General features: G+C 45.8%; 1 protein-coding gene across 5 annotated transcripts in view; it reads right to left on the minus strand.

Annotated features, from left to right (window-relative positions):
* Window positions 1–26671, minus strand: part of LOC137384161 (crossover junction endonuclease EME1-like) — a 77914-nt gene that overhangs the window by 14471 nt on the left and 36772 nt on the right. For all 5 annotated transcript variants that reach the window (XM_068057762.1, XM_068057761.1, XM_068057763.1 and 2 more), the window contains 4 exons: window positions 6120–6209; window positions 4037–4158; window positions 1399–1528; window positions 391–506 (listed from right to left, as the gene is read on the minus strand). In XM_068057762.1, the coding sequence (XP_067913863.1) occupies window positions 391–506; window positions 1399–1528; window positions 4037–4158; window positions 6120–6209 (458 nt within the window). The remainder of the gene's footprint in view (window positions 1–390; window positions 507–1398; window positions 1529–4036; window positions 4159–6119; window positions 6210–26671) is intronic.

Genomic DNA, 26671 nt, shown 5'->3' on the forward strand with positions numbered 1-26671 from the left:
AAGTAAAAATCTAATTAGACAGTTAACATTATAAGCAAATATCACTATTCCTGCTCTGGATTGTTTTTTTCAAGGCTCTGGCTGTGGGGTATGATTCCAAGGGTGCAGTAAATCCTCCACTATCACATTCTTCATGAACATTGGCAGACTATTCCACCATAGGGGCATCGCAACCAAGCCATGTCCATCACCCCACATCCTCATTCCGCTTCAGGAGGGAGCCTGCAATCGAACCAATCTTGCACTTTTCCACTTCCCACAGCAAACATCCTGTGGATGCTTGGAGTGAGGCTATCAAGTTAGTTCCAAAGTTGTCGCTGCCCAACTCATTTCCAGTAAATACAAATATTTCTGTGGCTGGTTGAAGTTCTGGTCAAACTCAGCTCTTACTTGAATGGGGTCTCGGCCACAGCTTTGGTGAACATGCTGATATAATCTGCAAACTCCTTCCAAGTCTCCAATAATTGGAGCTGAACCCCAACAGACAGCTGTAAATGCACTAGAGCCTGAGATAAGAAAGAAGAACAAATGAGTAAGACATTCCACAGCAATGATTTTAAATCAGGCAAAATGACATTCAATGGAATTGCTTTCAAACACCTAGTTTCTCCTCTTCTGAAGGACATCTATTCCCAAGGGAAAAAGTTCCACAGGTTTTGGGTAACTTGTCCAGACCAAGCATCAGGCGGCTCTTTAACTGCCGCAAAGTTAATGACTGAGCCAGATCCTCTCCTGACCCAATGCAAATACATATGTTCTATCCAAAGTGGTCATTGGCCTGGCTGATTTTTTTGGGATATTCCCTGCTCTCTATTGAACTAGCTAATCTCAATAAGCAGTAGTTGGGACTCTACAGGTGGTATCAGCATTGCTGGACTAGAGTCAGTGAAACAGTCAGCCTGCTCCCAATCACTATTCCTACTCAAATTTGCCTGTGAGGACAAGAATGACCTGCATTATAGAGCAGCTTTAACACAGTAAAACATCCCAAGGACAGGATCCGGCTGAGCTAAGATGCACTCCATGGTCACATAGCCTGCCAATACTTCCCAATACTCGTTAAGTGAGGTACTGAAGGGATATAAATATACAAATAAAACAAAGATTAGAGAAATCATGAAGATACTGTAAACACTGAGCAGTTAAGGTAGCATCTGTGCAGGGATAACAGACAGTTTAAAGTTCAGGATGAACAGACCATGCCTAGCATTAACTCCCCTGTGTTCGTCACAGATGTTGCCTGATCTACTGATCGTGGCCAGAATTTTCAGGTTTTCTTTCAGTTTTCCAACAACCACAGTCTTTTACTTCCTGATGATATATCCTCCACTGAGCTATTACACGGATACTTTGTGAAAACAAAGCAGCACTATTGCCCTGAAGCCAGTGAAAACTCACTAATTCTACATCCACTCGTGATATCAGAGGCACATGCTGATCACAGCCTTTTGTCTTTCTCCATTTGACTTGTTCTTCACTGGGTGTTTTTGGCTGGTGCTCCTTTTGTGACTTGTGCTTCTTCTGTGGCCTATAGAAACAAAAAAGAACACAAAAGGACTTTTTTTTTTTACTTTCCATCGCTCCTGAGGATGCTGACTAGCAACCCTCCTGTATCTCATCCGAATCTTAATGTGCATCCCTAGCATTCAGCAAACTCTTCGATGAAAGACAACATCACAGCTGAATCTATAGTATCCTCACCCAGCTTCCAGAGACATAGTTTCCAGCAGGGGTCACTGGATAGCTTTTGTTTTATTCATTTGGGGGATGTGGGCATCACTGCATATGCCAACATTTATTGCCTATCCTTAATTGCCCTTGAGAATGTGGTGGTGAGCTGCCTTCTTGAACCACTGCAGTCCATGTGGGGTAGGTACACCAACAATGCTGTGAGGAAGGGAGTTGCAGGATTTTGACCCAGTGACAGTGAATGGTGATATAGTTCCAAGTCAGGATGGTGTGTGACTTGGAGGGAAACTTGCAGGTGGTGGTGTTCCCATGCATTTTCTGCCCTTGTCCTTCTAGGTGGAAGAGGTCACTGGTTTGGAAGATGCTGTCGAAGAAGCCTTGGTGCATTGCTGCAGTGCATCTTGTAGATGGTACATACTGCCGCCACTGTGCGTTGGTGGTGGAGGGAGGGAATGTTGAAAGTGGTGGATGGAGTGCCGATGAAGCAAGCTGTTTTATCCTGGATGGTGTCAAGCTTCCTGAGTGTTGTTGGAGCTGCACCCATCCAGGCAAGTGGAGTGAATGGCGATATAGTTCCAAGTCAGGATGGTGTGTGACTTGGAGGGAAACCTGCACTCTTGACTTGTGCCTTTTAGATGGTGGACAGGCTTTGGGGGGGTCAGGAGGTGAGTTACTCGCCGCAGACTTCCTAGCCTCTGACCTGCTCTAGTAACGACACTATTTATGTGGCTGGTCCAGTTCAGTTTCTGGTCAATGGTAACCCACAGGATGTGGATAGTGGGGAATTCAGCGATCGTCAAGAGGAGATGATTAGATTCTCTCTTATTTGAGATGGTCATTGCCTGGCACTTGTGTGGTGCGAATGTTACTTGCCACTTATCAGCCCAAGTCTGGATATTGTCCGGGTCTTGCTGCATTTCTACATGGACTGCTTCATTATCTGAGGAGTCACGAATGGTGCTGAACAATGTGCAATCATCAGCAAACATCCCCACTTGTGACCTTATGATAGAGGGAATGTCATTGATGAAGCAGCTGAAGATAGTTTGGGTCTAGGACACTCCCGAGGAACTCCTGCAGTGATGTCCTGGGACTGAGATGAATGACCTCCAACAACCACAACCATCTTCCTTTGTGCTAGGTATGACTCCAGCCAGAGAGTTTTCCCCCCAATTCCTATTGACTCCAGTTTTGCTAGGGCTTCTTGATGCCATACTCGGTCAAATGCTGCCTTGATGTCAAGGGCGATCACTGTCACCTCAGCTCTGGAGTGCAGCTCTTTTGTCAATGTTTGAACCAAGGCTGTAATGAGGTCAGGAGCTGAACGGCCATGGCGGACCCAAACTGAGCGTCACTGAACAGGTTATTGCTGAGCAAGTGCCACTTGATAGCACTGTCGATGACTCCTTCCATCACCATGCTGATGACGGGGAGTAGACTGATAGGGTGGGAATTGATCGGGTCGGATTTGTCCTGCTTTTTGCGCACAGGACATACCTGGGCAATTTTCCACATTGTCGGGTAGGTGCCAGTGTTTTAGCTATACTGGAACAGCTTGGCGAGGGGCGTGGCAAGCTCTGCAGCACAGGTCTTCAGTATTATTTCCGGGATGCTGTCAGGGCTCATAGCGTTTCTAGTAGTAATCACAGCAGGCTTACTTCTTCCTACCCCAGGGCGCTGAGACAGACAGTCAGGTCCCAGTTGCTGGTCGAACTGAAATCAGCCAAGATCTTCCAATGCGTATGATGTTACAAAGTAATTGGTCGAACTGAGCCTCTGAGGTGCAATGTTGTATTATATATTTATACAGAGGACAGTACAGGTCATTTCTGGGGTTCTCTACCTTTTCTAACTTACCCCTTTCTACTGCAATTGCTACTGGATTACAACACCTCTATTAAACTCAATGTACAAGGTAATGAATGCGTTAGTGCCTGGGACTGTGAACAGCCCTGGGGACTGACCCCAGCTACTGGCAGTGCCACAAGTGCACACTTCTGCAAGCATTTTGGATTTACCACAGTTGCTGTGTTTGAGTGCAGAGGAGCATGCAGAGTTTGCATGTGTGGGTTGCTTTTGACATCAGACACTGGCAAAGAGCCAGCAAGAGGGAGCTGATCCTGGCTCAGCCTCAGGGTAAGCATCGTTATTTTTAAACTGGGTAACTTTCTATTGTACTTCAATCCCCACTTGCCACACGGACTTCAGAAATACTCCTCACAAATATAACCATTTTCATGAGTTTCAGCAGATGCACTGAACTGCAGCAGACAGCAGTTGCTTTAGGGCAGTAAGATAAACAGGACCCAAACTAGCACTTCAATAAAAGATTCAGTACAGTTCTCACATGAAGTACTTTTCCAATTCCACCACAACCAAACACGGAACTTTCCCAGCACTTTTGTGAAGAATATTGAGGGTAAAACTTTGTAATGTCGTCTGGTCTTCAGTAGCTGCACCTTGCAGTTCCTGAGTGGAAAGAAAAGAAACAAGGAGGATTTTGACCTTCTAGGGAGGGTGCGAATTCATCGAGTTGTCATAATCAGGACTGGGCATTTAATTGTGCTCAGGTGATGATATTAATTGAGAAGTCACCTTTGCAAACATACACACACACACACACACACACAATATATATATATATTTTTGATTTAGATTTAGAGATACAGCACTGAAACAAGCCCTTCGGCCCACCGAGTCTGTGCTGACCATTAACACCCATTTAGACTAATCCTACACTAATCCCATATTCCTACCACATCCTCACCTGTCCCTCAATTCCCCTACCACCTACCTATACTAGGAGCAATTTATAATGGCCAATTTACCGATCAACCTGCAAGTCTTTTGGCTGTGGGAGGAAACCGGAGCACCCGGAGGAAACCCACGCAGCCACAGGGAGAACTTGCAAACTCCACACAGGCAGTACCCAGAATTGAACCCTGGTCGCTGGAGCTGTGAGGCTGCGGTGCTAACCACTGCGCCACTGTGCCGCCCATAATATATATATATATTTTTGTATTATACAATATATATGTGTTTATAGCAGGCTGAAAGTGTGGTTGTTGGTTGGAAGTGCACGATATGCAATGTGCATCTCCGTAGAATAAAGTTTATGAAGACAATGATGATGACTTGTAATGCACAGGATGGCCCAAAGCACATTACAATGAAGAACTTAGTCGCTTGTGTAATGTAGGAAATGTGACCACCAATTTTAATACAGCAAGCTCCCACAAAATGTGATAATCATCAAATAACGTGTTTTTGTGATTTAGATTAAGGGATAAATATTGACCAGGACACTGGGAAGAACTCCCCAGCTCGTCTGCCAAGTAATGCCACGGATCTTTTACATCTACCCGAGAGGGCAGACCGGGCCTTGATTTAACCTCTCATCTGAAAGACGCGTACAAAGCCTGGGCTCCACTGCTCTATCCTTCACCACCAGGCTATTCGAGTTTCAACAAGGATCATAAGTCATGTTTCATGACATGGGATCCTAGGAATTTTAACAGTGTTTTATGGTACATATTCTACAATTCTGCCTGAAAGCAGAAGTCAGTAGCGTTGCCTATAATGTATGATGGGATTGCTATTTCATTCCTATCAAGTTCTACTTTTATTACATCAGACTGCAGGACTTGTATTAGTGTTTTGGAGATTGCATTGAGTAATTCTTTCCATTTTGCTCGGAAAGTTTTGCATGTGATCTTAGTTACATTAAAGAAAGGAGTGAGTACAGGTTAGATATTCTCCCTCCCTAAGAAGGACTAAAACCTGAACTCGCTGTTGCTGCAAGAGGTCAACTGTGACCAGGCCGGGCAGGAGGTGAGGAGCAGGCTTTTCTCACCTTACCTGAAGGTGCTGACTCAGGCTAAGGGATAGCTCCACCAGCGCTGGCCAGCTACAGATATTCCACCCAAGTAGCCATTCTTCAGGCGTGAGCCGAGACAAAGTGTCAATGGGCTGCTCAACTACACAGGACATCACAGCCTAATCCAATCTTCACTCGGTTCTCACATGTGTTCTTTACCAGGAGTCACTGGATATGAGTGACAAGCAGGGCTGATTTTTTATTTCTACGTTCTTAGCCTCAGGGGCACCTGATATCAGCTGTCTCGCTACAGAGCAGGAATCAAACCAGAGATCTTGTATTCTCACTGGAAACCTGGTGCCATTCCTGTTATCTGGGAATTGCATGTGGAACTGGCAGAAAATGACCAAATGCAACAGGGAATGATTTTAAATGAGACAAACAGCTGATTTCAGGAGCTAAGGAAGAAATTACTAAGAAACTGATTCGAAACATTAAAAGTAAATGTAAATGCTAGAAAACTACCAGCAATTTAACGATGGAAAGTATTTGAGGGCCTGGGTTTAGCCATTCCAGGTGCCAGAGAAATTGATAAATTAATATGTAATTTTACCTGTTTATAAGCATGAACCATCGACACAAACTTCTCCAGTGGAATATGGATCACAACATGAAGCTCATCCAACCAGTCATTCTTATCATTCTGTTAAAGTAATTTCCAGGACACAGTTTTATTATCAAAGTTTAAAAACAAATTACAACGTAGAATAGTCTGGCTGGTGTGTTGAGCCAGCCTGTGTAACCATGGCACAGGACTGTACATATATATCTCTGTTCAATTTTTAATAATCGAGAAACCAAGGTGAAGTGCCAAAGCCAAAGGGCAGGACATCAGCAAGGTTCAGATGAATAAAAGAGAAGGCAAGGTAAAGCATGAACTGATCTAGGTTTTAAAAGCTTGAAGACTGTAAGAGGAAGGGAAGAGAGGGCAGTCAGGAGTCCTCTCGCTCTCAGGTTTCTGGGGGAGAAATGGTTTAAAACAATAGAGAAAACTGGACAGAGAACTGAGGAACCAAAATGGGGGTGATGGTAGGACAGGAGAAGAAAAGCTCGAGACTGATTTATAAAATTCTGGGTACTGCCTGTGTGGAGTTTGCAAGTTCTCCCTGTGTCTGCGTGGGTTTTCTCCGGGTGCTCCGGTTTCCTCCCACAGCCAAAAGACTTGCAGGTTGATAGGTAAATTGGCCATTATAAATTGCCCCTAGTATAGGTAGGTGGTAGGGAAATATAGGGACAGGTGGGGATGTGGCAGGAATATGGGATTAGTGTAGGATTAGTATAAATGGGTGGTAGATGGTCGGCAGAGACTCAGTGGGCCGAAGGGCCTGTTTCAGTGCTGTATCTCTAAAACTAAAAAACTAAAACTAAAAAGTGGGTGAGACAGGCAACAGTCCCAGGACACTGAACATCCACGTCGGACTTGGTAGTGTCCAGAAGCAGTGGTGCAGGCACTAAACCGGGAGATCCAGTAAGATCAACACCTATTTTGCTTTAGATGGTGAAATTCTTGCAAGACAAACACAAATGATTTTCAGTAGGTGTCAAAGGAAACGTTGAAAGATGGATCACAAATTAACTAAAAGAGCATAGGTAAAGGATGCTTTAAATTGTGGCCTTTCCCAACAGGGCCTGAATACTGTGGGATGCCCAGGGATATGTGCTGGGCTCCACCTTCTGTTTGTTATGTCTGTTGGAGATAGCAGTTATACAATTTGTGGATGATACAACATTGTGCAGCAATCAGGACCTTAAGAACACAGATGAAACCAGCATTTGGGAGAGACACAGGAAAAGGATCCAAGATTGGAAATGTGCTTGAAAGTAGTCAAATACAATTATATACCTAGATATGCAGTATTTAGGTAAAGTACAGCATATTGACGGTGACTGGAAGAGACAGACACTTTGAAAAGGGCCCTCATGGCAGACTAGTACAAAAGACGAAGTCACACGGGATCAGAGGTGAGCTGGCAAGATGGATACAGAACTGGCTCAGTCATAGAAGACAGAGGGTAGCAGTGGAAGGGTGCTTTTCTGAATGGAGGGCTGTGACTAGTGGTGTTCCGCAGGGATCAGTGCTGGGACCATTGCTGTTTGTAGTATATATAAATGATTTGGAGGAAAATATAGCTGGTCTGATTAGTAAGTTTGCGGACGACACAAAGGTTGGTGGAGTTGCGGATAGTGATGAGGATTGTCAGAGGATACAGCAGGATATAGATCGGTTGGAGAAATGGCAGATGGAGTTTAATCTGGACAAATGTGAGATAATGCATTTTGGAAGGTCTAATACAGGTGGGAAGTATACAGTAAATGGCAGAATGGCAGAACCCTTTGAAGTATTGACAGGCAGAGATATCTGGGCGTACAGGTCCACAGATCACAGAAAGTGGCAACGCAGGTGGACAAGGTAGTCAAGGCAGCATACGGCATGCTTGCCTTCATCAGTCGGGGCATAGAGTATAAAAATTGGCAAGTGTACTGCAGCTGTACAGAACCTTAGTTAGGCCACACTTGGAATATTGCGTACAATTCTGGTCGCCACACTACCAGAAGGATGTGGAGGATTTGGAGAGGGTACAGAAGAGGTTTACCAGGATGTTGCCTGGTCTGGAGGGTATTAGCTATGAAGAGAGGTTGGATAAACTCAGATTGTTTTCACTGGAACGATGGAGGTGGAGGGGCGACCTGATAGAGGTTTACAAAGTTACAAGTGGCATGGACAGAGTGGATAGTCAGAAGCTTTTTCCCAGGGTGGAAGAGTCAGTTACTAGGGGACAGAGGTTTAAGGTGCGAGGGGCAAAGTTTAGAGGGGATGTGCGAGGCAAGTTTTTTTTACACAGAGGGTGGTGAGTGCCTGGAACTTGCTGCTGGGGGAGGTGGAGGAAGCAGGTACGATAGCGACATTTAAGAGGCATCTTGACAAATACATGAATAGGATGGGAATAGAGGGATATGGACCCCGTAAGTGCAGAAGGTTTTAGCTTAGACAGGCATCAAGATCGGCGCAGACTTGGAGGGCCGAATGACCTGTTCCTGTGCTGTACTGTTCTTTGTTCTTTCTTTGAAGAGGTTACTGATTGCTCCCTAAAGATTCAAGCTGTCAGGCAGTTGTAGCCAAACAAACAGGGTCCTGGATGCAGTAAAGCTTGGGGCAGCCGCTGCAAAGGCTAAATGGGGAAAGACAACTGACTAAGGTCCTCCCACCATAGTATACCGAGGGGCTGGAACCTGTGTAAAACTCCTCAGGTTGTATGCACCAAAATATGTTTTTGCTGTGTAATGTAAATATACATTGCATATAAGATTGAATGGCAAGAGTTGTGAGGCAATCATGTTCTGTATCAAAGGAATCTGATCACTATTGTACTTTCCGAAATGTCAGATTTGAACTATTTTCAACTGCTTTGTAATGCATTTTTTACAAATTTTTATGAATAATATATATTTTTGGAAAAAATCAGGGTCCTGAGCTGCATCGCTCAGACTATTCACTGTAAAACTAGGGCCATAAGAGGGTCCTATAAGGTTTGGAAAACTGGACAAATACAGTCTGAGTGGAGTTCTGCTTGAGGCTTTTTAGATTATTAAGGATTTTGACAACATACAGGTTCATTAAAGAGCGCAGGAAGGCATGCCAGGAGCAGCACCGACATACTTAAAAATCAGGTGTCAGCCTTGTGAAGCTACAACATAGGACTATGTGCATGCCAAACAACAGATAAGATCTCAGCTCTGCAGTCCTGCCACACCCAGTCATGAATGGCAGTGAACAATTAAAAAGCTAACTGGAGGAGGAGGCTCCACAAATATCCCTATCCTCAATGATGAGGGAGCCCAGCACATCAGTGCAAAAGACAAGGCTGCAGCATTTGCAACGATCTTCAGCCAGAAGTGCCAAGTGAATGATCCATCTCGGCCTCCTCCTGAGGTTCCCTGCATCACAGATGCCAGTATTCAGCCAATTTGATTCACTCCACATGATATCAAGAATCAACTGAAGGCACAGAATACTGCAAAGACGATGGGTCCTGACAACATTCCAGCAATAGTACTGAAGACTTCTGCTCCAGAACTGGCTGTGCCCCTGCCAAGCTGTTCCAGTACAGCTACAAGACTGGCATGCACCCGACAATGTGGAAAATTGCCCAAGAATGTCCCATACGCAAACAAGCAGGACAAATTCCCCATACGTCTACTCTCAATCATCATTAAAGTGATGGAAGGAGTCATCGACAGTGCTATCAATGCAGCCTTTACAAAGCAATATTCTGCTCAGTGACGTTCGGTTTGAGTTCCACCAGGGCCACTCAGCACTGAACTCATTGCAGCCTTGATCCAAACATGGACAAAAGAGCTGAATTCAAGAGGTGAGGTGAGGTGAGTGACTGCCCTTGACATCAAAACAGCATTTGACCAAGTATGGCATCAAGGAGACCCTAGCAAAACTGGAGTCAATGGGAATCAGGTGGAAAACTCTCCACTGGTTAGAGTCATACAGAGCACAAAGGAAGATGGTTGTGGTTGCTGGAGGTCAATCATCTCAGTCCCACGACATCACTGCAGGAGATCCTCAGGGTAGTGTCCTAGGTCCAACCATAGGAACATAGGAGCAAGAGTAGGCCATCCAACTCATCGAGCCTGCACCGCCATTCAATATCATCATGGCTGATCATCCACTTCAATGCCTTTTTCCCCACACTATCCCCATATGCCCCCAAGTCATTTGTATTTGGAAATCTGTCAATCGCTGCTTTAAACATACTCAATGACTGAGCTTCCACAGCCCTCTGGGATAGAGAATTCCAAAGATTCACAACCCTCTGAGTAAACCCTCTGGAGGGTATTAGCTATGAGGAGAGGTTGGATAAACTCGGATTGCTTTCACTGGAACGATGGAGGTGGAGGGGCGACATGATAGAGGTTTACAAGGTTATGAGCGGCATGGACAGAGTGGATAGTCAGAAGCTTTTTCCCAGAGTGGAAGAGTCAGTTACTTGGGGATATAGGTTGAAGGTGCAAGGGGCAAAGTTTAGAGGGGATGTGCAAGGCAAGTTTTTTTTTACACAGAGAGTGGTGAGTACCTGGAACTTGCTGCTGGGGGAGGTGGTGGAAGCAGGTACGATAGCGATGTTTAAGAGGCACCTTGACAAATACATGAATAGGATGGGAATAGAGGGATACGGACCCCGGAAGTGCAGAAGGTTTTAGTTGAGACAGGCATCCTGATCAGCGCAGGCTTGGAGGGCCGAATGGCCTGTTCCTGTGCTGTACTGTTATTTGTTTGTTCTTCGTAAAGTAATTTCTCCTCATCTCTGTCCTAAGTGGCTTCCCCCTTATTTTGAAATTGTGTCCCCTGGTTCTAGACTCCCCAACCAGGGGAAACATCTGCGCTGCATCAACCGTCTATCCCTTTAAGTATTTTATCGGTTTCAATGAAATCACCTCTCATTCTTCGAAACTCTAGCAAATACAGGCCCAGATTCCCCAATCTCTCTTCACAGGACAGTGCCGCCATCCCGGGAACAAGTCTGGTGAACCTTTGTTGCACTCCCTCTATGGCAATAATATCCTTTCAGAGAACATAGAACATTACAGCGCAGTACAGGCCCTTCAGCCCTCGATGTTGCGCCGACCATCTGACCTACACTATTCCATTTTCATCCATATGTCTATCCAATGACCACTTAAATGCCCTTAAAGTTGGCGAGTCTACTACTGTTGCAGGCAAGGCGTTCCACGCCCCTACTACTCTCTGTGTAAAGAAACTACCTCTGACATCTGTCCTATATCTATCACCCCTCAACTTAAAGCTATGTCCCCTCGTGCTTGCCATCACCATCCGAGGAAAAAGGCTATCACTATCCACCCTGTCCAACCCTCTGATTATCTTATATGTCTCTATTAAGTCACCTCTTCTCCTCCTTCTCTCTGACGAAAACAACCTCAAGTCCCTCAGCCATTCCTCGTAAGACCTTCCCTCCATACCAGGCAACGTCCTAGTAAATCTCCTCTGCACCTTTTCCAAAGCTTCCACATCCTTCCTATAATGCGGTGACCAGAACTGCACGCAATACTCCAGGTGCGGCCGCACCAGAGTTCTGTACAGCTGCAGCATGACCTCGTGGCTCCTAAACTTGATCCCCCTACTAATAAAAGCTAACACACCATATGCCTTCTTAACAGCTCTATTAACCTGGGTGGCAACTTTCAGGGATTAATGTACCTGGACACCAAGATCACTCTGCTCATCTACACTACCAAGAATTTTTCCATTAGCCCAGTATTCTGCAATCCTGTTACTCCTTCCGAAGTGAATCACCTCACACTTTTCCGCATTAAACTCCATTTGCCATCTCTCAGCCCAGCTCTGCAGCCTATCTATGTCCCTCTGTAACCTACAACATCCTTCGGCACTATCCACAACTCCACCGACCTTCGTGTCATCCGCAAATTTACTAACCCACCCTTCTACACCCTCATCCAGGTCATTTATAAAAATGACAAACAGCAGTGGCCCCAAAACAGATCCTTGTGGTACACCACTGGTAACTAAACTCCAGGATGAACATTTGCCATCAACCACCACCTTCTTTCAGCTAGCCAATTTCTGATCCAAAGCACTAATTCACCTTCAATCCCATACTTCTGTATTTTCTGCAATAGCCTACCGTGGGGAACCTTATCAAACGCCTTACTGAAATCCATATAGACCACATCCATGGCTTTACCCTCACCCACCTGTTTGGTCACCTTGTCAACAAACTCAATAAGGTTTGTGAGGCACGACCTACCCTTCACAAAACCGTGCTGACTATCTCTAATGAACTTATTCTTTTCAAGATGATTATAAATCCTATCTCTTATAACCTTTTCCAACATTTTACCCACAACCGAAGTAAGGCTCACAGGTCTATAATTACCAGGGCTGTCTCCACTCCCCTTCTTGAACAAGGGGACAACATTTGCTATCCTCCAGTCTTCCGGTACTATTCCTGTCAACAATGACGACATAAAAATCAAGGACAAAGGCTCTGCAATCTCCTCCCTGGCTTCCCAGAGAATCCTAGGATAAATCCCATCTGGCCCAGGGGACTTATCTATTTTCACACTTCCCAAAATTGCTAACACCTCCTCCTTGTGAACCTCAATCCCATCTAGCCTAGTAGTCTGTATCTCAGTATACTTTCTCTGTATCTCAGTCGTCCTTTCTAAGGTAAGGGGACCAAAACTGCACACACTACTCCAGGTGCGGTCTAAACAAGGTTCTATACAATTAAAGCAAGACTTCACTATTCCTGTACTCAAATCCTCTTGTGATGAAGGCCAACATACCATTAGCCTTCCTAATTGCTTGCTGCACCTGCATGTTAGCTTTCAGTGACTTATTGACAAGGACACCTAGGTCCCTTTGACCCTTTGTACATCTACATGTTCTAATCTCTTACCATTTAAGAAATACTCTGCATATCTGTTCCCCCTACCAAAGTGGATAACCTCACATTTTTCCACATTATATTCCATCTGCAACATTCTTGCCCACTCACCAAGTCTGTCCAAATCCCCTTGAAGCCACTTTGCATCTTCCTCACAACACGCATTCCCACCCAGTTTTGTGTCATCCCCGAACTTGAAAATACTACATTTGGTCTCCACATCCAAATCATTGATATATATTGTGTACAGCTGGGGCCCAAGCACTGAACCTTGCGGTACCCCACTAGTCACGGCCTGCCAATCAAAGAATGACCCGCTTATTCCTACTCTCTGCTTTCTGCCTGTTAACCAAGCCTTCATGCATGCCGGTATATTACCTCCTATTCCATGTGCTTTAATTTTGCTAAAACACCTCCTGTGGGGGACTTTATCAAAAGCCTTCTGAAAATCCAAGTATATCACGTCCACCAACTCATTTATCAATTCTGTAAGCAACATCCTCAAAAAGCTCTCAACAGGTTCATCAAACATAATTTCCCATTCACAGTGGCACAGGGTGGCACAGTGGTTAGCACCGCAGCCTCACAGCTCCAGCGACCCGGGTTCAATTCTGGGTACTGCCTGTGTGGAGTTTGCAAGTTCTCCCTGTGTCTGCGTGGGTTTCCTCCGGGTGCTCCGGTTTCCTCCCACAAGCCAAAGACTTGCAGGTTGATAGGTAAATTGGCCATTACAAATTGACCCTAGTATAGGTAGGTGGTAGGGGAATATAGGAACATATGAGGATGTGGTAGGAATATGGGATTAGTGTAGGATTAGTATAAATGGGTGGTTAATGGTCGGCACAGACTCGGTGGGCCGAAGGGCCTGTTTCAGTGCTGTATCACTAAATCCATGTTGACTATGCCCAATCAGATCACTGTTATCCAAATGTCCAGTTATCACATCCTTTAGAACAGATTCTAATATTTTCCCAACGACCGATGTAAGGCTAACAGGTCTGTAATTCCCTGTTTCCTCTCTCCCTCCCTTCTTAAATAGTGGGGTGGCATTTGCTACCTTCCAATCTGCAAGAACTGCTCCAGAATCTATAGAATTTCGGAAGATGATCATCACTCTGGGATGTAGAATATCAGGTCCTGAGGACTTATTAACCTTCAGCCCCATTAATTTCTCCAATACAACCTTCTTACTAATACTAATTTCCTTCAATTCCTCATTCCCCCAATCCCTAGATCTCTAATTCTGGGAGGTTTCTTGTATCTTCCACAGTGAAGACAGACACAAAGTAATCATTTAGCTTCTCTGCCATTTCTCTCTCCCCATTATCAATTATCCTGACTGTCTGTAATGGACCCACATTTGTCTCAGCCAAACGTATGCCTTTACTTTTGGGGTTTTTGTGCCTTGAAGGAAGTTGCTGTAAACTATGTAATATTTCTTTAAATGTCTATCATATTATGGCCACTCATCCCCCTTTTGCAACAAGATTATTAATTAGCCCTTTCTCATTACATAAAACTAGAACTAAAATAGCCTGTTCTCTAGTCGGTTCCTCAACATACTGCTCGAGAAAGCCATCCCCAACAGACTCCAGAAACTCATCCTCCATAGTATTAGTGTCAGGCAAACCCCCACCAGCCAAGACTGAGACACACATTATTTTGCCACATGAACATTAAAACTTTAAAAATTGCAGTCTCTGACTGAAAAGACATTTCCATGGTTGCAATGTTGAAACAATGGGGGAATACACAGAAGAGGTCGGACTAGTTTTAGTCACATGGCTATCTAGCTGGGGCAGAGAAATTTGAGCCTCCAACAAGGGATGTGAAGAGACTGTTCCATATAAGGAACTAGTCACATGACTAACCTGCTGAGCACCCTGGGAGCTTTCTGAATTTGAACTCCCAGACAAAGGGTTTTGAGGCAGAACACCATGTGTTCTCCTGGAACTAAGAACACCTCCTGGCTGCCTATCTATCTCTCAGGGAACTGAAACCATTGAAGATACGTGAAACACAAAGAGAGAAAGGTTTGCCACGTGAACAAAGTGTTAAGATGATTCCTGGGCCTCAACGAAACGCAAGAATATAACTTCAGTCAAGGACTACAGCGAGTTTGAGAAACAGTAACAAGATATTGCCTCAAACTGTTCTACTTATCTCTTCTACTCTATTCTGTCCCTATCTTGCATGTTTATATCGCATGTGCATGCTAGCATGAACACGTCGTATATCTGCAGGCGTGAACCGTATTAGAGTTAAGTTTAAGGTTTAATAAATTTAATCTTTCTGCTTTAAACCAAAGAAAGCCTATTTGTGCTCAGATATTTTCCTGATAATTGGAAAATGTGAACATGGATTCAACAAAAAGGGAAGCTCAAAGCAGTGTGTTTAAAATTAAACCCTGTTACAATAAGACCAGGTGAAGACAGCAAGAGACCCCCTAGACACTTTGCCCCCCTTCCATTGTTGTAACATTCAGTTTACCCAGACTATATGTAGACTGGAGTCACCCATGATTACTGCATTACTCATGCCACATGCTTCTCTAATCTGCTGATTAATACCATGGCCCACACTGCCAAGACTGGTGGCCTATAAACAACTCTTACCAATGTTTGCTGCCACTTGCTGTTTTTTCACTCCATCCGAACAGATTCCACATTCTGTTCTTCCGATCTGAGATCCTCCCTCACTAGTGTACTGATCCCATCCCTTATTATCAGTGCAACACCACCTCCTTTTCCTTTTTGACTGCCCTTCCTAAATGTCAAATATCCTTGAATATTCAGTTCCCCGTCTTGGTCACCCTATAGCCACGTTTCCATTATGGCAATTAGATCATACCCATTTACCTCTATTCGGGTCTTGAAATCCTCTACCTTGTTGCGAATGCTGTGTGCATTCAGGTAGAGTACCCCTAACCTCGTCTTCTTGACATTATTCAGCATTCTAAGCAAAGTTGATTCTCGCCTTTGTTTCGCCTGCCTTCTAATGTCACTTGCTACTTTTCTACATCCTGTTACCAGCTTTACCTCCTCCCAATTTGAGCTACCCCTCAGGTTCCCCCTGACAAGCTAATTTAAACCCTCCCCAACAGCACGAGCAAGTCTCCCTGCGAGTATATTAGTTCCGGTCCTGTAAAGGTATAGCCCGTCCAACTTGTCTGTGTACCTGCCCCGGAACCGGTCCCAATGCGTCAGAAATCTGATTCCCTCCCTCTTACACCAGTTCTCCAGCCACAATTTCAATCGATCAATCCTCCTATTCCTACGCTCACTAGTACGTGGCACTGGGAACAAATGTTTAAATAGTGAACTCCTGGATAAGGCTTCGCTGCATCATCCTCAAGTTTATTTTCCAAATATTTGACCTGAACTGGTCCACTATTCTCCTTCAGGGAAGGGAGGCTGCCATTTCTGGCCTGGCCTGTGACTCCAGACTCACATGATTTGGTTGACTCAATGCCCATGAGGCTAATTTAGGGATAGGCAATAATAATGCCTCATCAGGGATACCCACATCCTGAGAACTAATGTCTCAAAGGATATCACATGCAATCAAATACTTTTGAATTACAGCAACCACTACCACTAGATAAGCCACCAATTGTATGGATGTTTTGTGGCATTGGTTGAAGAATGAACACTGGCTGGGTTGCTGCTTGCTTTTATTGAAATAGTATCATGGGATTTTCAACGTCTATTTGAACTGGATCTCAATTAACTGTCTCAAATGAAGAACAGCAACTTAGGTGGTGCAGCATTCTCTCAGTATTGTGGTTCTTGATTGATGCTCCAAGACAAGAACACATGAAATAGGAGCAGGATTAGACCATATGGTCCGTCGAGCCCGGTCCACCATTCAATATGATCATGGCTGATCTTAGGCATCAACCCCACCTGTCTGCCCACTCGCCATATCCACTGATTCCCTGAGACACTAAAAATCTGTCTTTCCCAGCCTTAAATGTGTTCAATGAAGAAGCATCCAGAACCCTCTGAGCTAGAGAATTCCAAAGATTCACAACCATTTGGGTGAAGTAATTTCTCCTCATCTCAGTCCTAAATGATCGGCCCCTTATCCTGAGACTGTACCCCGATGTTTCAGATTCCCCAACCAGCGGAAACAATCTCTCAGTGCTTACCCTATCCAGTTCCTTCAGAATCTTGTATGTTTCAATGAGATTGCCTCTCATTCTTCTAAATTGGAGAAAGCATAGACCCAATTTGCTCAGCCTCTCATCACAGGACAACCCCCTCGTCCCAGTGACCAATTTAGTGAACCTTTGTTGCACCAATGCAAGTGTATCCTTTCTTAAATGTGGAAACACAGTACTGCAGATGTGGTCTCACCAAAACCCTGTACAACTGCAGCAAGACTTCTTTATTCCTGTACTCCAAACCCCTTGGAATAAAGGCCAACATGCCATTTGCCTTCCTAATTCCTTGCTGGATCTGCATGCAAACTTTCTCCCAAGTCTCCCTGAACATCAACATCTCACAAGTTTCACACCTTTTAAAAAAATATTCCACCGAGCTTTGGATCATCAGCAAACTTAGATACAGTGCTCTCTGTCTCTTCATCTAAATCATTAATATACAATGTAAATAGCTGAGGCTCCAGCAATGATCATTGTGGCACTCCACTATTCACTGTCTGCCAACTTGAAAATACCCTGTTTGCTTCCTGTCTGTTAGCTAATCCTCTATCCATGCCAAGATATTACCCCAAAACTCCATGAGCCCTTATTTTGTCTATTAACCTTTTGTGTGGAACCTTATTGAATGCCTTTTGAAAATCCAGGTAAACTACATCTACCAGCTCTCCTTTAACTATCCTATGAGTTACCTCCTCAAAAAAAGTCTAATAAATTTGACAAACAGGATTTACCTTAAGAAAAGGGAAGGGGAGGCGATGGCATAGTGGTATTGTCACTGGACTAGTAACCCAGAGACCCAGGGTATTGCTCTGCGGACATGAGTTCAAATCCCACCACAGCAGAAGGTGGAATTTGAATTCAATTAATAAATCTGGAATTAAAAGCTAGTCTAATGATGGCCATGAAACCATTGTCGATTGTTGTAAAAACCCATCTGGTTCACTAATGTCCTTTAGGGAAGGAAATCTGCTGTCCTTACCTGGTCTGGCCTACATGTGACTCCAGACCCACAGCAATGTGGTTAACTCTTACATGCCCTCTGAAATGGCCTAGTAAGCCACTCAGTTGTATCTAACCGCAACAAAGTCAATAAAGAGGAATGAAATTGGATGGACCACCCGGCATTGACCTAGGCACCGGAAACGACAACGGCAAACCCAGCCCTGTCGACCCTGCAAAGTCCTCCTTACTAACATCTGGGCTTGTGCCAAAGTTGGGAGAGCTGTACCACAGACTATACAATCAACAGCCTGACACAGTCACACTCACGGAATCATACTTTACAGACAATGTCCCAGACACTGCAATCAATATGTCCTGTCCCACCGGCAGAAGAGACCCAGCAGAGGTGGAGGCACAGTGGTATACAGTAGGGAGGGAGTTGCCCTGGGAGTCCTCAACAATGACTCCGGACCCCATGAAGTCAAACATGTCCAAGGTAACCTCCTACTGATTACCACCCTCAGCTGATGACTCAGTACTCCACCATGTTGAACACCACTTGGAGGAAGCACTGAGGGTGGCAAGGGCACAAAATGTACTCTGGGTGGGGGACTTCAATGTCCATCATCAAGAGTGGCTCAGTAGCACTACTACTAGTTGGCAGAGTCCTAAAGGACATAGCTGCTAGACTGGGTCTGCGGCAGGTGGTGGGGAAACCAACACGAGGGAAAAACATACTTGACCTCGTCCTCATCAATCTGCCTGCTGCAGATGCTTCTGTCCATAACTGTATTGGTAGGAGTGACCACTGCACAGTCCTTGTGGAGACCAAGTCCCGCCTTCACATTGAGGATACCGTCCATCGTGTTATGTGTCACTATCACCGTGCTAAATGGGATAGATTTCGAACAGATCCAGCAATGCAAAACTGGGCATCCATGAGGCGCTGTGGGCCATCAGCAGCAGCAGAATTGTACTCAACCACAATATGTAACCTCATGGCCCGGCATATCCCCCACTCTACCATTATCATCAAGCCAGGAGACCAACCCTGGTTCAATGAAGAGTGCAGGAGGGCATGCCAGGAGCAGCACCAGGCATACCTCAAAATGAGGTGTCAACCTGGTGAAGCGACAACACAGGACTATCTGCGTGCCAAACTGCATAAGCAGCATGCGATAGACAGAGCTAAGCGATCCCATAACCAACGGATCAGATCTAAGCTCTGCAGTCCTGCCACATCCAGTCATGAAAGGTGGTGGACAATTAAACAACTAACTAGAGGAGGTGGCTCCACAAATATCCCCATCCTCAATGATGGGGGAGCCCAGCACATCAGTGCGAAAGATAAGGCTGAAGCATTTGCAACAATCTTCAGCCAGAAGTGTCAAGTTGATGACCCATCTCGGCCTCCTCCTGAAGTCCCCAGCATCACAGATGCCGGACTTCAGCCAATTCGATTCACTCCGCGCGATATCAAGAAACGACTGAAGGCACTGGATACTGCAAAAGCTATGGGCCCTGACAATATTCCGGCAATAGTAATGAAGACCTGTGCTCCAGAACTTGCCGCGCCCCTAGCCAAGCTGTTCCAGTACAGCTACAACACTGGCATCTACCCTGCAATGTGGAAAATTGCCCAGGTATGTCCTGTACACAAAAAACAGGACAAGTCCAACCCGACCAATTACCGCCCCATCAGCCTACTCTCAATCATCAGTAAAGTGATGGAAGATGTCATCAAGTTGCACTTGCTTAGCAATAACCTGCTCAGTTTGGGTTCCGCCAGGGCCACTCAGCTCCTGACCTCATCACAGCCTTGGTTCAAACATGGACAAAAGGGCTGAACTGAAGAGGTGAGGTGAGAGTGACTGCCCTTGACATCAAGGCAGCATTTGATCGAGTATGTCATCAAGGAGCCCTAGCAAAACTGAGGTCAATGGGAATCGGGGGAAAACCCTCCGCTGGCTGGAGTCATACCTAGCGCAAAGGAAGATGGTTGTGGTTGTTGGAGGTCAATCATCTGAACTCCAAGACATCACTGCATGAGTTCCTCAGGGTAGTGTCCTAGGCTCAACCATCTTCAGCTGCTTCAATGACCTTCCTTCAATCATAAGGTCAGAAGTAGGGTTGTTCGCGGATGATTGCACAATGTTCAGCACCATTCGGGACTCCTCAGATACTGAAGCAGTCCGTGGACAAATGCAGCAAGACCTGGAAAATATCCAGGCATGAGCTGATAAGTGGCAAGTAACATTCGCGCCACATAAGTGCCAGGCAACAAGAGAGAATCTAACCATCTCCCCTTGACATTCAACAGCATTACCATCGCTGAATCCCCCACTATCAACATCCCAGGGGCTACCATTGACCAGAAACTGAACTGGAGTAGCCATATAAATACCGTGGCTACAAGAGCAGGTCAGAGGCTAGGAATCCTGAGGCGAGTAACTCACCTCCTGACTCCCCAAAGCCTGTCCACCATCTACAAGGCACAAGTTAGGAGTGTGATGGAATACTCTCCACTTGCCTGGATGGGTGCAGCTCCAACACTCAAGAAGCTCGACACCATCCAAGACAAAGCAGCCCGCTTGATTGGCACCCCATCTACAAACATTCACTCCCTCCACCACCAACGCACAGTGGCAGCAGTGTGTACCATCTACAAGATGCACTGCAGCAATGCACCAAGGCTCCTTAGACAGCACCTTCCAAACCCGCGACCTCTACCAACTAGAAGGACAAGGGCAGCAAATACATGGGAACACCACCACCTGCAAGATCCCCTCCAAGTCACGCACCATCCTGACTTGGAACTATATCGCCGTTCCTGCCCTGTCGCTGTGTCAAAATCCTGGAACTCCCTTTCTAACAGCACTGTGGGTATACCTACCCCACATGGACTGCAGCAGTTCAAGAAGGCAGCTCACCACCACCTTCTCAAGGCCAATTAGGGATGGGCAATAAATGCTGGCCTGGCCAGCGACACCCACATCCCATGAATGAAAAAAAAACCATGTTGACTTGTTCTAATCATACTGTGCTTTTCTCAGGGCATTATAGAGACTTCCTTAATAATAGACAGGTGAGAGTGACTGCCCTTGACATCAAGGCAGCATTTGTCTGAGTTTGGCATCAAGGAGCCTAGCAAAACTGGAGTCAACGGAAATCAGAGAGAAAACTCTCCACTGGTTGGAGTCATACCGAGCACAACGAAAGATGGTTGTGTTTGTTGGAGGTCAATCATCTCATTCCCAGGACATCACAGAGTCAGAGTTTTACAGCACAGAAACAGGCCCTTCGGCCCATCGTGTCTGTGCCGGCCATCCAGCACTCAACTATTCTAATCCCATATTCCTGCACTTGGCCCGTAGCCTTGTATGCTATGGCGTTTCAAGTGCTCACCTAAATACTTCTTAAGTGTTGTGAGGGTTCCTGCCTCCACCACCTCTTCAGGTGGTGCGTTCCAGATTCCAACCACCCGCTGGGTGAAAAATCTTTTCCTCAAATCCCCTCTAAACCTCCTACCCCTTACCCTAAATCTATGCCCCCTGGTTCTTGACCCCTCTGCTAAGGGAAAAAGTTTCTTCCCATCTACCCTATCAATGCCCCTCATAATCTAGTACACCTCAATCATGTCCCCCCCTCAGCCTTCTCTGCTCTACGGAAAACAACCCTAGCCTTTTCAGTCTTCTCTTCACAGCTGAAATGCTCCAGCCCAGGTAACATCCTGGTGAATCTCCTTTGCACCCTCTCCAGTGCAATCACATCCTCCCTATGGTGTGGTAACCAGAACTGTACACAGTACTCCATCTGTGGCCTAACTAGCATTTTATGCAGCTCCATCATAACCTCCCTGCTCTTCTATTCTATGCCTTGGCTAATAAAGGCAAGTATCGCTTTTAGTTTTGGTGGCAGCAGCTTTGACAATAGCGGAAGTGCGGGAGCGGACTTGCAGCTGGGAAGTCAATTTCAGTTGGATTTGTTGAGAATTTAGAATGGTGGGAATGGAAGTTAAGGCAGTTGTATGTTCCTCCTGCAGAATGTGGGAGGTAAGGGTCGCCAAGAGTGTCCCTGCTGACTGCATCTGCGGGAAGTGCACCCAACTCCAGCTCCTCGAGAATCGCGTTAGGGAACTGGAGCTGGATGAACTTCGGATCATTCGGGAGGCGGAGGGGGTTATTGAGAGGAGTTATGGGGAGGTAGTCACACCTCAGGTAAAAGAAGTAGGTAGATGGGTTACCGTCAGGGGAAGGAGAGGGAACCAGCAGGCAGTGCAGGGATCCCCTGTGGCCGTTTCCCTCAACAACAGGTATACCGTTTTGGATACTGTTGCGGGGGACGACTTACCAGGGGTAAGCAATGGGGTACAGGTTTCTGGCACAGAGTCTGTCCCTGTTGCTCAGAAGGGAAGGGGGAAGAGGAGCAGAGCATTAGTCATTGGGGACTCCATAGTTAGGGGAACAGATAGGAGGTTCTGTGGGAACGAGAGAGACTCACGGTTGGTGTGTTGCCTCCCAGGTGCCAGGGTTCGTGATGTCTCGGATTGTGTTTTTGGGATCCTTAAGGGGGAGGGGGAGCAGCCCCAAGTCGTGGTCCACATAGGCACCAACGACATAGGTAGGAAGAGAGATGGGGATTTAAGACAGAAATTCAGGGAGCTAGGGTGGAAGCTTAGAGCGAGAACAAACAGAGTTGTTATCTCTGGGTTGTTGCCCGTGCCACGTGATAGCGAAGCGAGGAATAGGGAGAGAGAGGAGTTGAACACATGGCTGCAGGGATGGTGTAGGAGGGAGGGGTTTGGTTTCCTGGATAATTGGGGTTCTTTCTGGGGTAGGTGGGACCTCTACAAACAGGATGGTCTTCACCTGAACCAGAGGGGTACCAATATCCTGGGGGGGGGGGGGGGGGGTGGGGAGATTTGCTAGTGCTCTTTGGGGGGGTTTAAACTAATTCAGCAGGGGAATGGGAATCTAAATTGTAGTGCCAGTGTACAGGATGTTGTGAGTAGTGAGGTCAGGGATAAGGTTACAAGGACGCAAGAGGGCACTGGCAAGCAAGAACCTGGTTTAAAGTGTGTCTACTTCAACGCCAGGAGCATCCGGAATAAGGTGGGTGAGCTTGCAGCATGGGTTGGTACCTGGGATCTCGATGTAGTGGCCATTTCGGAGACATGGGTAGAGCAGGGGCAGGAATGGATGTTGCAGGTTCCGGGATTTAGATGTTTCAGTAAGAACAGAGAAGATGGTAAAAGAGGGGGGGGGTGTGGCATTGTTAATCAAGGAGAGTATTACAGCGACAGAAAGGACGTTTGAGGACTCGCCTACTGAGGTAGTATGGGCCGAGGTTAGAAACAGGAGAGGTGAGGTCACCCTGTTGGGAGTCTTTTATAGACCTCCGAATAGTTCCAGAGATGGAGAGGAAAGGATAGCGAAGATGATTCTCGACAGGGGCGAGAGTAACAGGGTAGTTGTTATGGGAACTTTAACTTTCCAAATATTGACTGGAAATACTATAGTTCGAGTACTTTAGATGGGTCAGTTTTTGTCCAGTGTGTGCAGGAGGGTTTGCTGACACAGTATGTAGACAGGCCAACCGGGGCGATGCCACATTGGATTTGGTACTGGGTAATGAACCCGGCCAGGTGTTAGATTTAGATGTAGGTGAGCACTTTGGTGATAGTGATCACAATTCGGTTAGGTTTACCTTAGCGACGGGCAGGGACAGGTATATACAGCAGGGCAAGAATTATAGCTGGGGGAAAGGAAATTATGATGCGATTAGGCAAGATTTAGGATGCGTAGGATGGGGAAGGAAACTGCAGGGGATGGGAACAATCGAAATGTGGAGCTTATTCAAGGAGCAGCTACTGCGTGTCCTTGATAAGTATGTACCTGTCAGGCAGGGAGGAAGTTGTCGAGCGAGGGAGCCGTGGTTTACTAAAGACGTTGAAGCGCTTGTCAAGAGGAAGAAGAAGGCTTATGTTAGGATGAGACGTGAAGGCTCAGTTAGGGCGCTTGAGAGTTACAAGCTAGCCAGGAAGGATCTAAAGGGAGAGCTAAGAAGAGCAAGGAGAGGACATGAGAAGTCATTGGTGGATAGGATCAGGGAAAACCCTAAGGCTTTCTATAGGTATATCAGGAATAAAAGAATGACTAGAGTTAGATTAGGGCCAATCAAGGATAGTAGTGGGAAGTTGTGTGTGGAATCAGAGGAGATAGGGGAAGCGTTAAATGAATATTTTGCGTCAGTATTTACAGTAGAGAAAGAAAATGTTGTCGAGGAGAATACTGAGATTCAGGCTACTAGGCTAGATGGGATTGAGGTTCACAAGGAGGAGGTGTTAGCAATTTTGGAAAGTGTGAAAATAGATAAGTCCCCTGGGCCAGATGGGATTTATCCTAGGATTCTCTGGGAAGCTAGGGAGGAGATTGCAGAGCCTTTGTCCTTGATCTTTATGTCGTCATTGTCGACAGGAACAGTGCCGGAAGACTGGAGGATAGCAAATGTTGTCCCCTTGTTCAAGAAGGGGAGTAGAGACAGCCCTGGTAATTATAGACCTGTGAGCCTTACTTCGGTTGTGGGTAAAATGTTGGAAAAGGTTATAAGAGACAGGATTTATAATCATCTTGAAAAGAATAAGTTCATTAGCAATAGTCAGCACGGTTTTGTGAAGGGTAGGTCGTGCCTCACAAACCTTATTGAGTTTTTCGAGAAGGTGACCAAACAGGTGGATGAGGGTAAAGCAGTGGATGTGGTCTATATGGATTTCAGTAAGGCGTTTGATAAGATTCCCCACGGTAGGCTATTGCAGAAAATACGGAAGTATGGGGTTGAAGGTGATTTAGAGCTTTGGATCAGAAATTGGCTAGCTGAAAGAAGACAGAGGGTGGTGGTTGATGGCAAATGTTCATCCTGGAGTTTTGTTACTAGTGGTGTAACGCAAGGATCTGTTTTGGGGCCACTGCTGTTTGTCATTTTTATAAATGACCTGGAAGAGGGTGTAGAAGGGTGGGTTAGTAAATTTGCGGATGACACTAAGGTCGGTGGAGTTGTGGATAGTGCCGAAGGATGTTGTAGGGTACAGACGGACATAGATAGGCTGCAGAGCTGGGCTGAGAGATGGCAAATGGAGTTTAATGCGGAAAAGTGTGAGGTGATTCACTTTGGAAGGAGTAACAGGAATGCAGAGTACTGGGCTAATGGGAAGATTCTTGGTAGTGTAGATGAACAGAGAGATCTTGGTGTCCAGGTACATAAATCCCTGAAAGTTGCTACCCAGGTTAATAGGGCTGTTAAGAAGGCATATGGTGTGTTAGCTTTTATTAGTAGGGGGATCGAGTTTCGGAGCCACGAGGTCATGCTGCAGCTGTACAAAACTCTGGTGAGACCGCACCTGGAGTACTGCGTGCAGTTCTGGTCACCGCATTATAGGAAGGATGTGGAAGCTTTGGAAAGGGTGCAGAGGAGATTTACTAGGATGTTGCCTGGTATGGAGGGAAGGTCTTACGAGGAAAGGCTGAGGGACTTGAGGTTGTTTTCGTTGGAGAGAAGGAGGAGGAGAGGTGACTTAATAGAGACATATAAGATAATCAGAGGGTTAGATAGGGTGGATAGTGAGAGTCTTTTTCCTCGGATGGTGATGGCAAACACGAGGGGACATAGCTTTAAGTTGAGGGGTGATAGATATAGGACAGATGTCAGAGGTAGTTTCTTTACGCAGAGAGTAGTAGGGGCGTGGAACGCCCTGCCTGCAGCAGTTGTAGACTCGCCAACTTTAAGGGTATTTAAGTGGTCATTGGATAGACATATGGATGAAAATGGAATAGTGTAGGTCAGATGGTTTCACAGGTCGGCGCAACATCGAGGGCCGAAGGGCCTGTACTGCGCTGTAATGTTCTAATCCCATATGCCTTCCCAACCACCTTATCTACCTGTGCTGCTGCCTTCAGTGATCTATGAACAAGTACACCAAGGTCCGTTTGACCTTCTGTACTTCCTAGGGTCCTACCATCCATTGTCTATTCTTGTTAGTCCTCCCAAAATGCATTACCTCACACTTCTCAGGATTAAATTCCATTTGTCACTGCTCCGCCCATCTTACCAGCCCAGCTATATCTCCCTGTAATCTAAGGATTTCCTTCTCACTATTTACAACACCACCAATTTTTGTGTTATCACTGCAGGAGTTCCTCAGGGTAGTGTCCCAGGCACAACTATCTTCAGCTGCTTCATCAATGACCTTCCCTCCATCATCAGGTCAGAAGTGAGGATGTTAGCTGATGAAAGCACAATGTTCAGCACCATTTGCGACTCCTCAGATACTGAAACAGCCCAGGAACAACATCCAGGCTTGGGCTGAGAAGCGGCAAGCAACATTTGAGCCACACAAGTGGCATGCAATGATTATCTCAAACAAGAGAGAATCTAACCATCTCCCCTTGATGTTCAATGGCATTAAGATTAGATTAGATTAGATTAGAGATACAGCACTGAAACAGGCCCTTCGGCCCACCGAGTCTGTGCCGAACATCAACCACCCATTTATACTAATCCTACACT

Source organism: Heterodontus francisci, chromosome 26, assembly GCF_036365525.1.
Source record: "Heterodontus francisci isolate sHetFra1 chromosome 26, sHetFra1.hap1, whole genome shotgun sequence".
In the NCBI taxonomy this organism is placed as follows: domain Eukaryota; kingdom Metazoa; phylum Chordata; class Chondrichthyes; order Heterodontiformes; family Heterodontidae; genus Heterodontus; species Heterodontus francisci.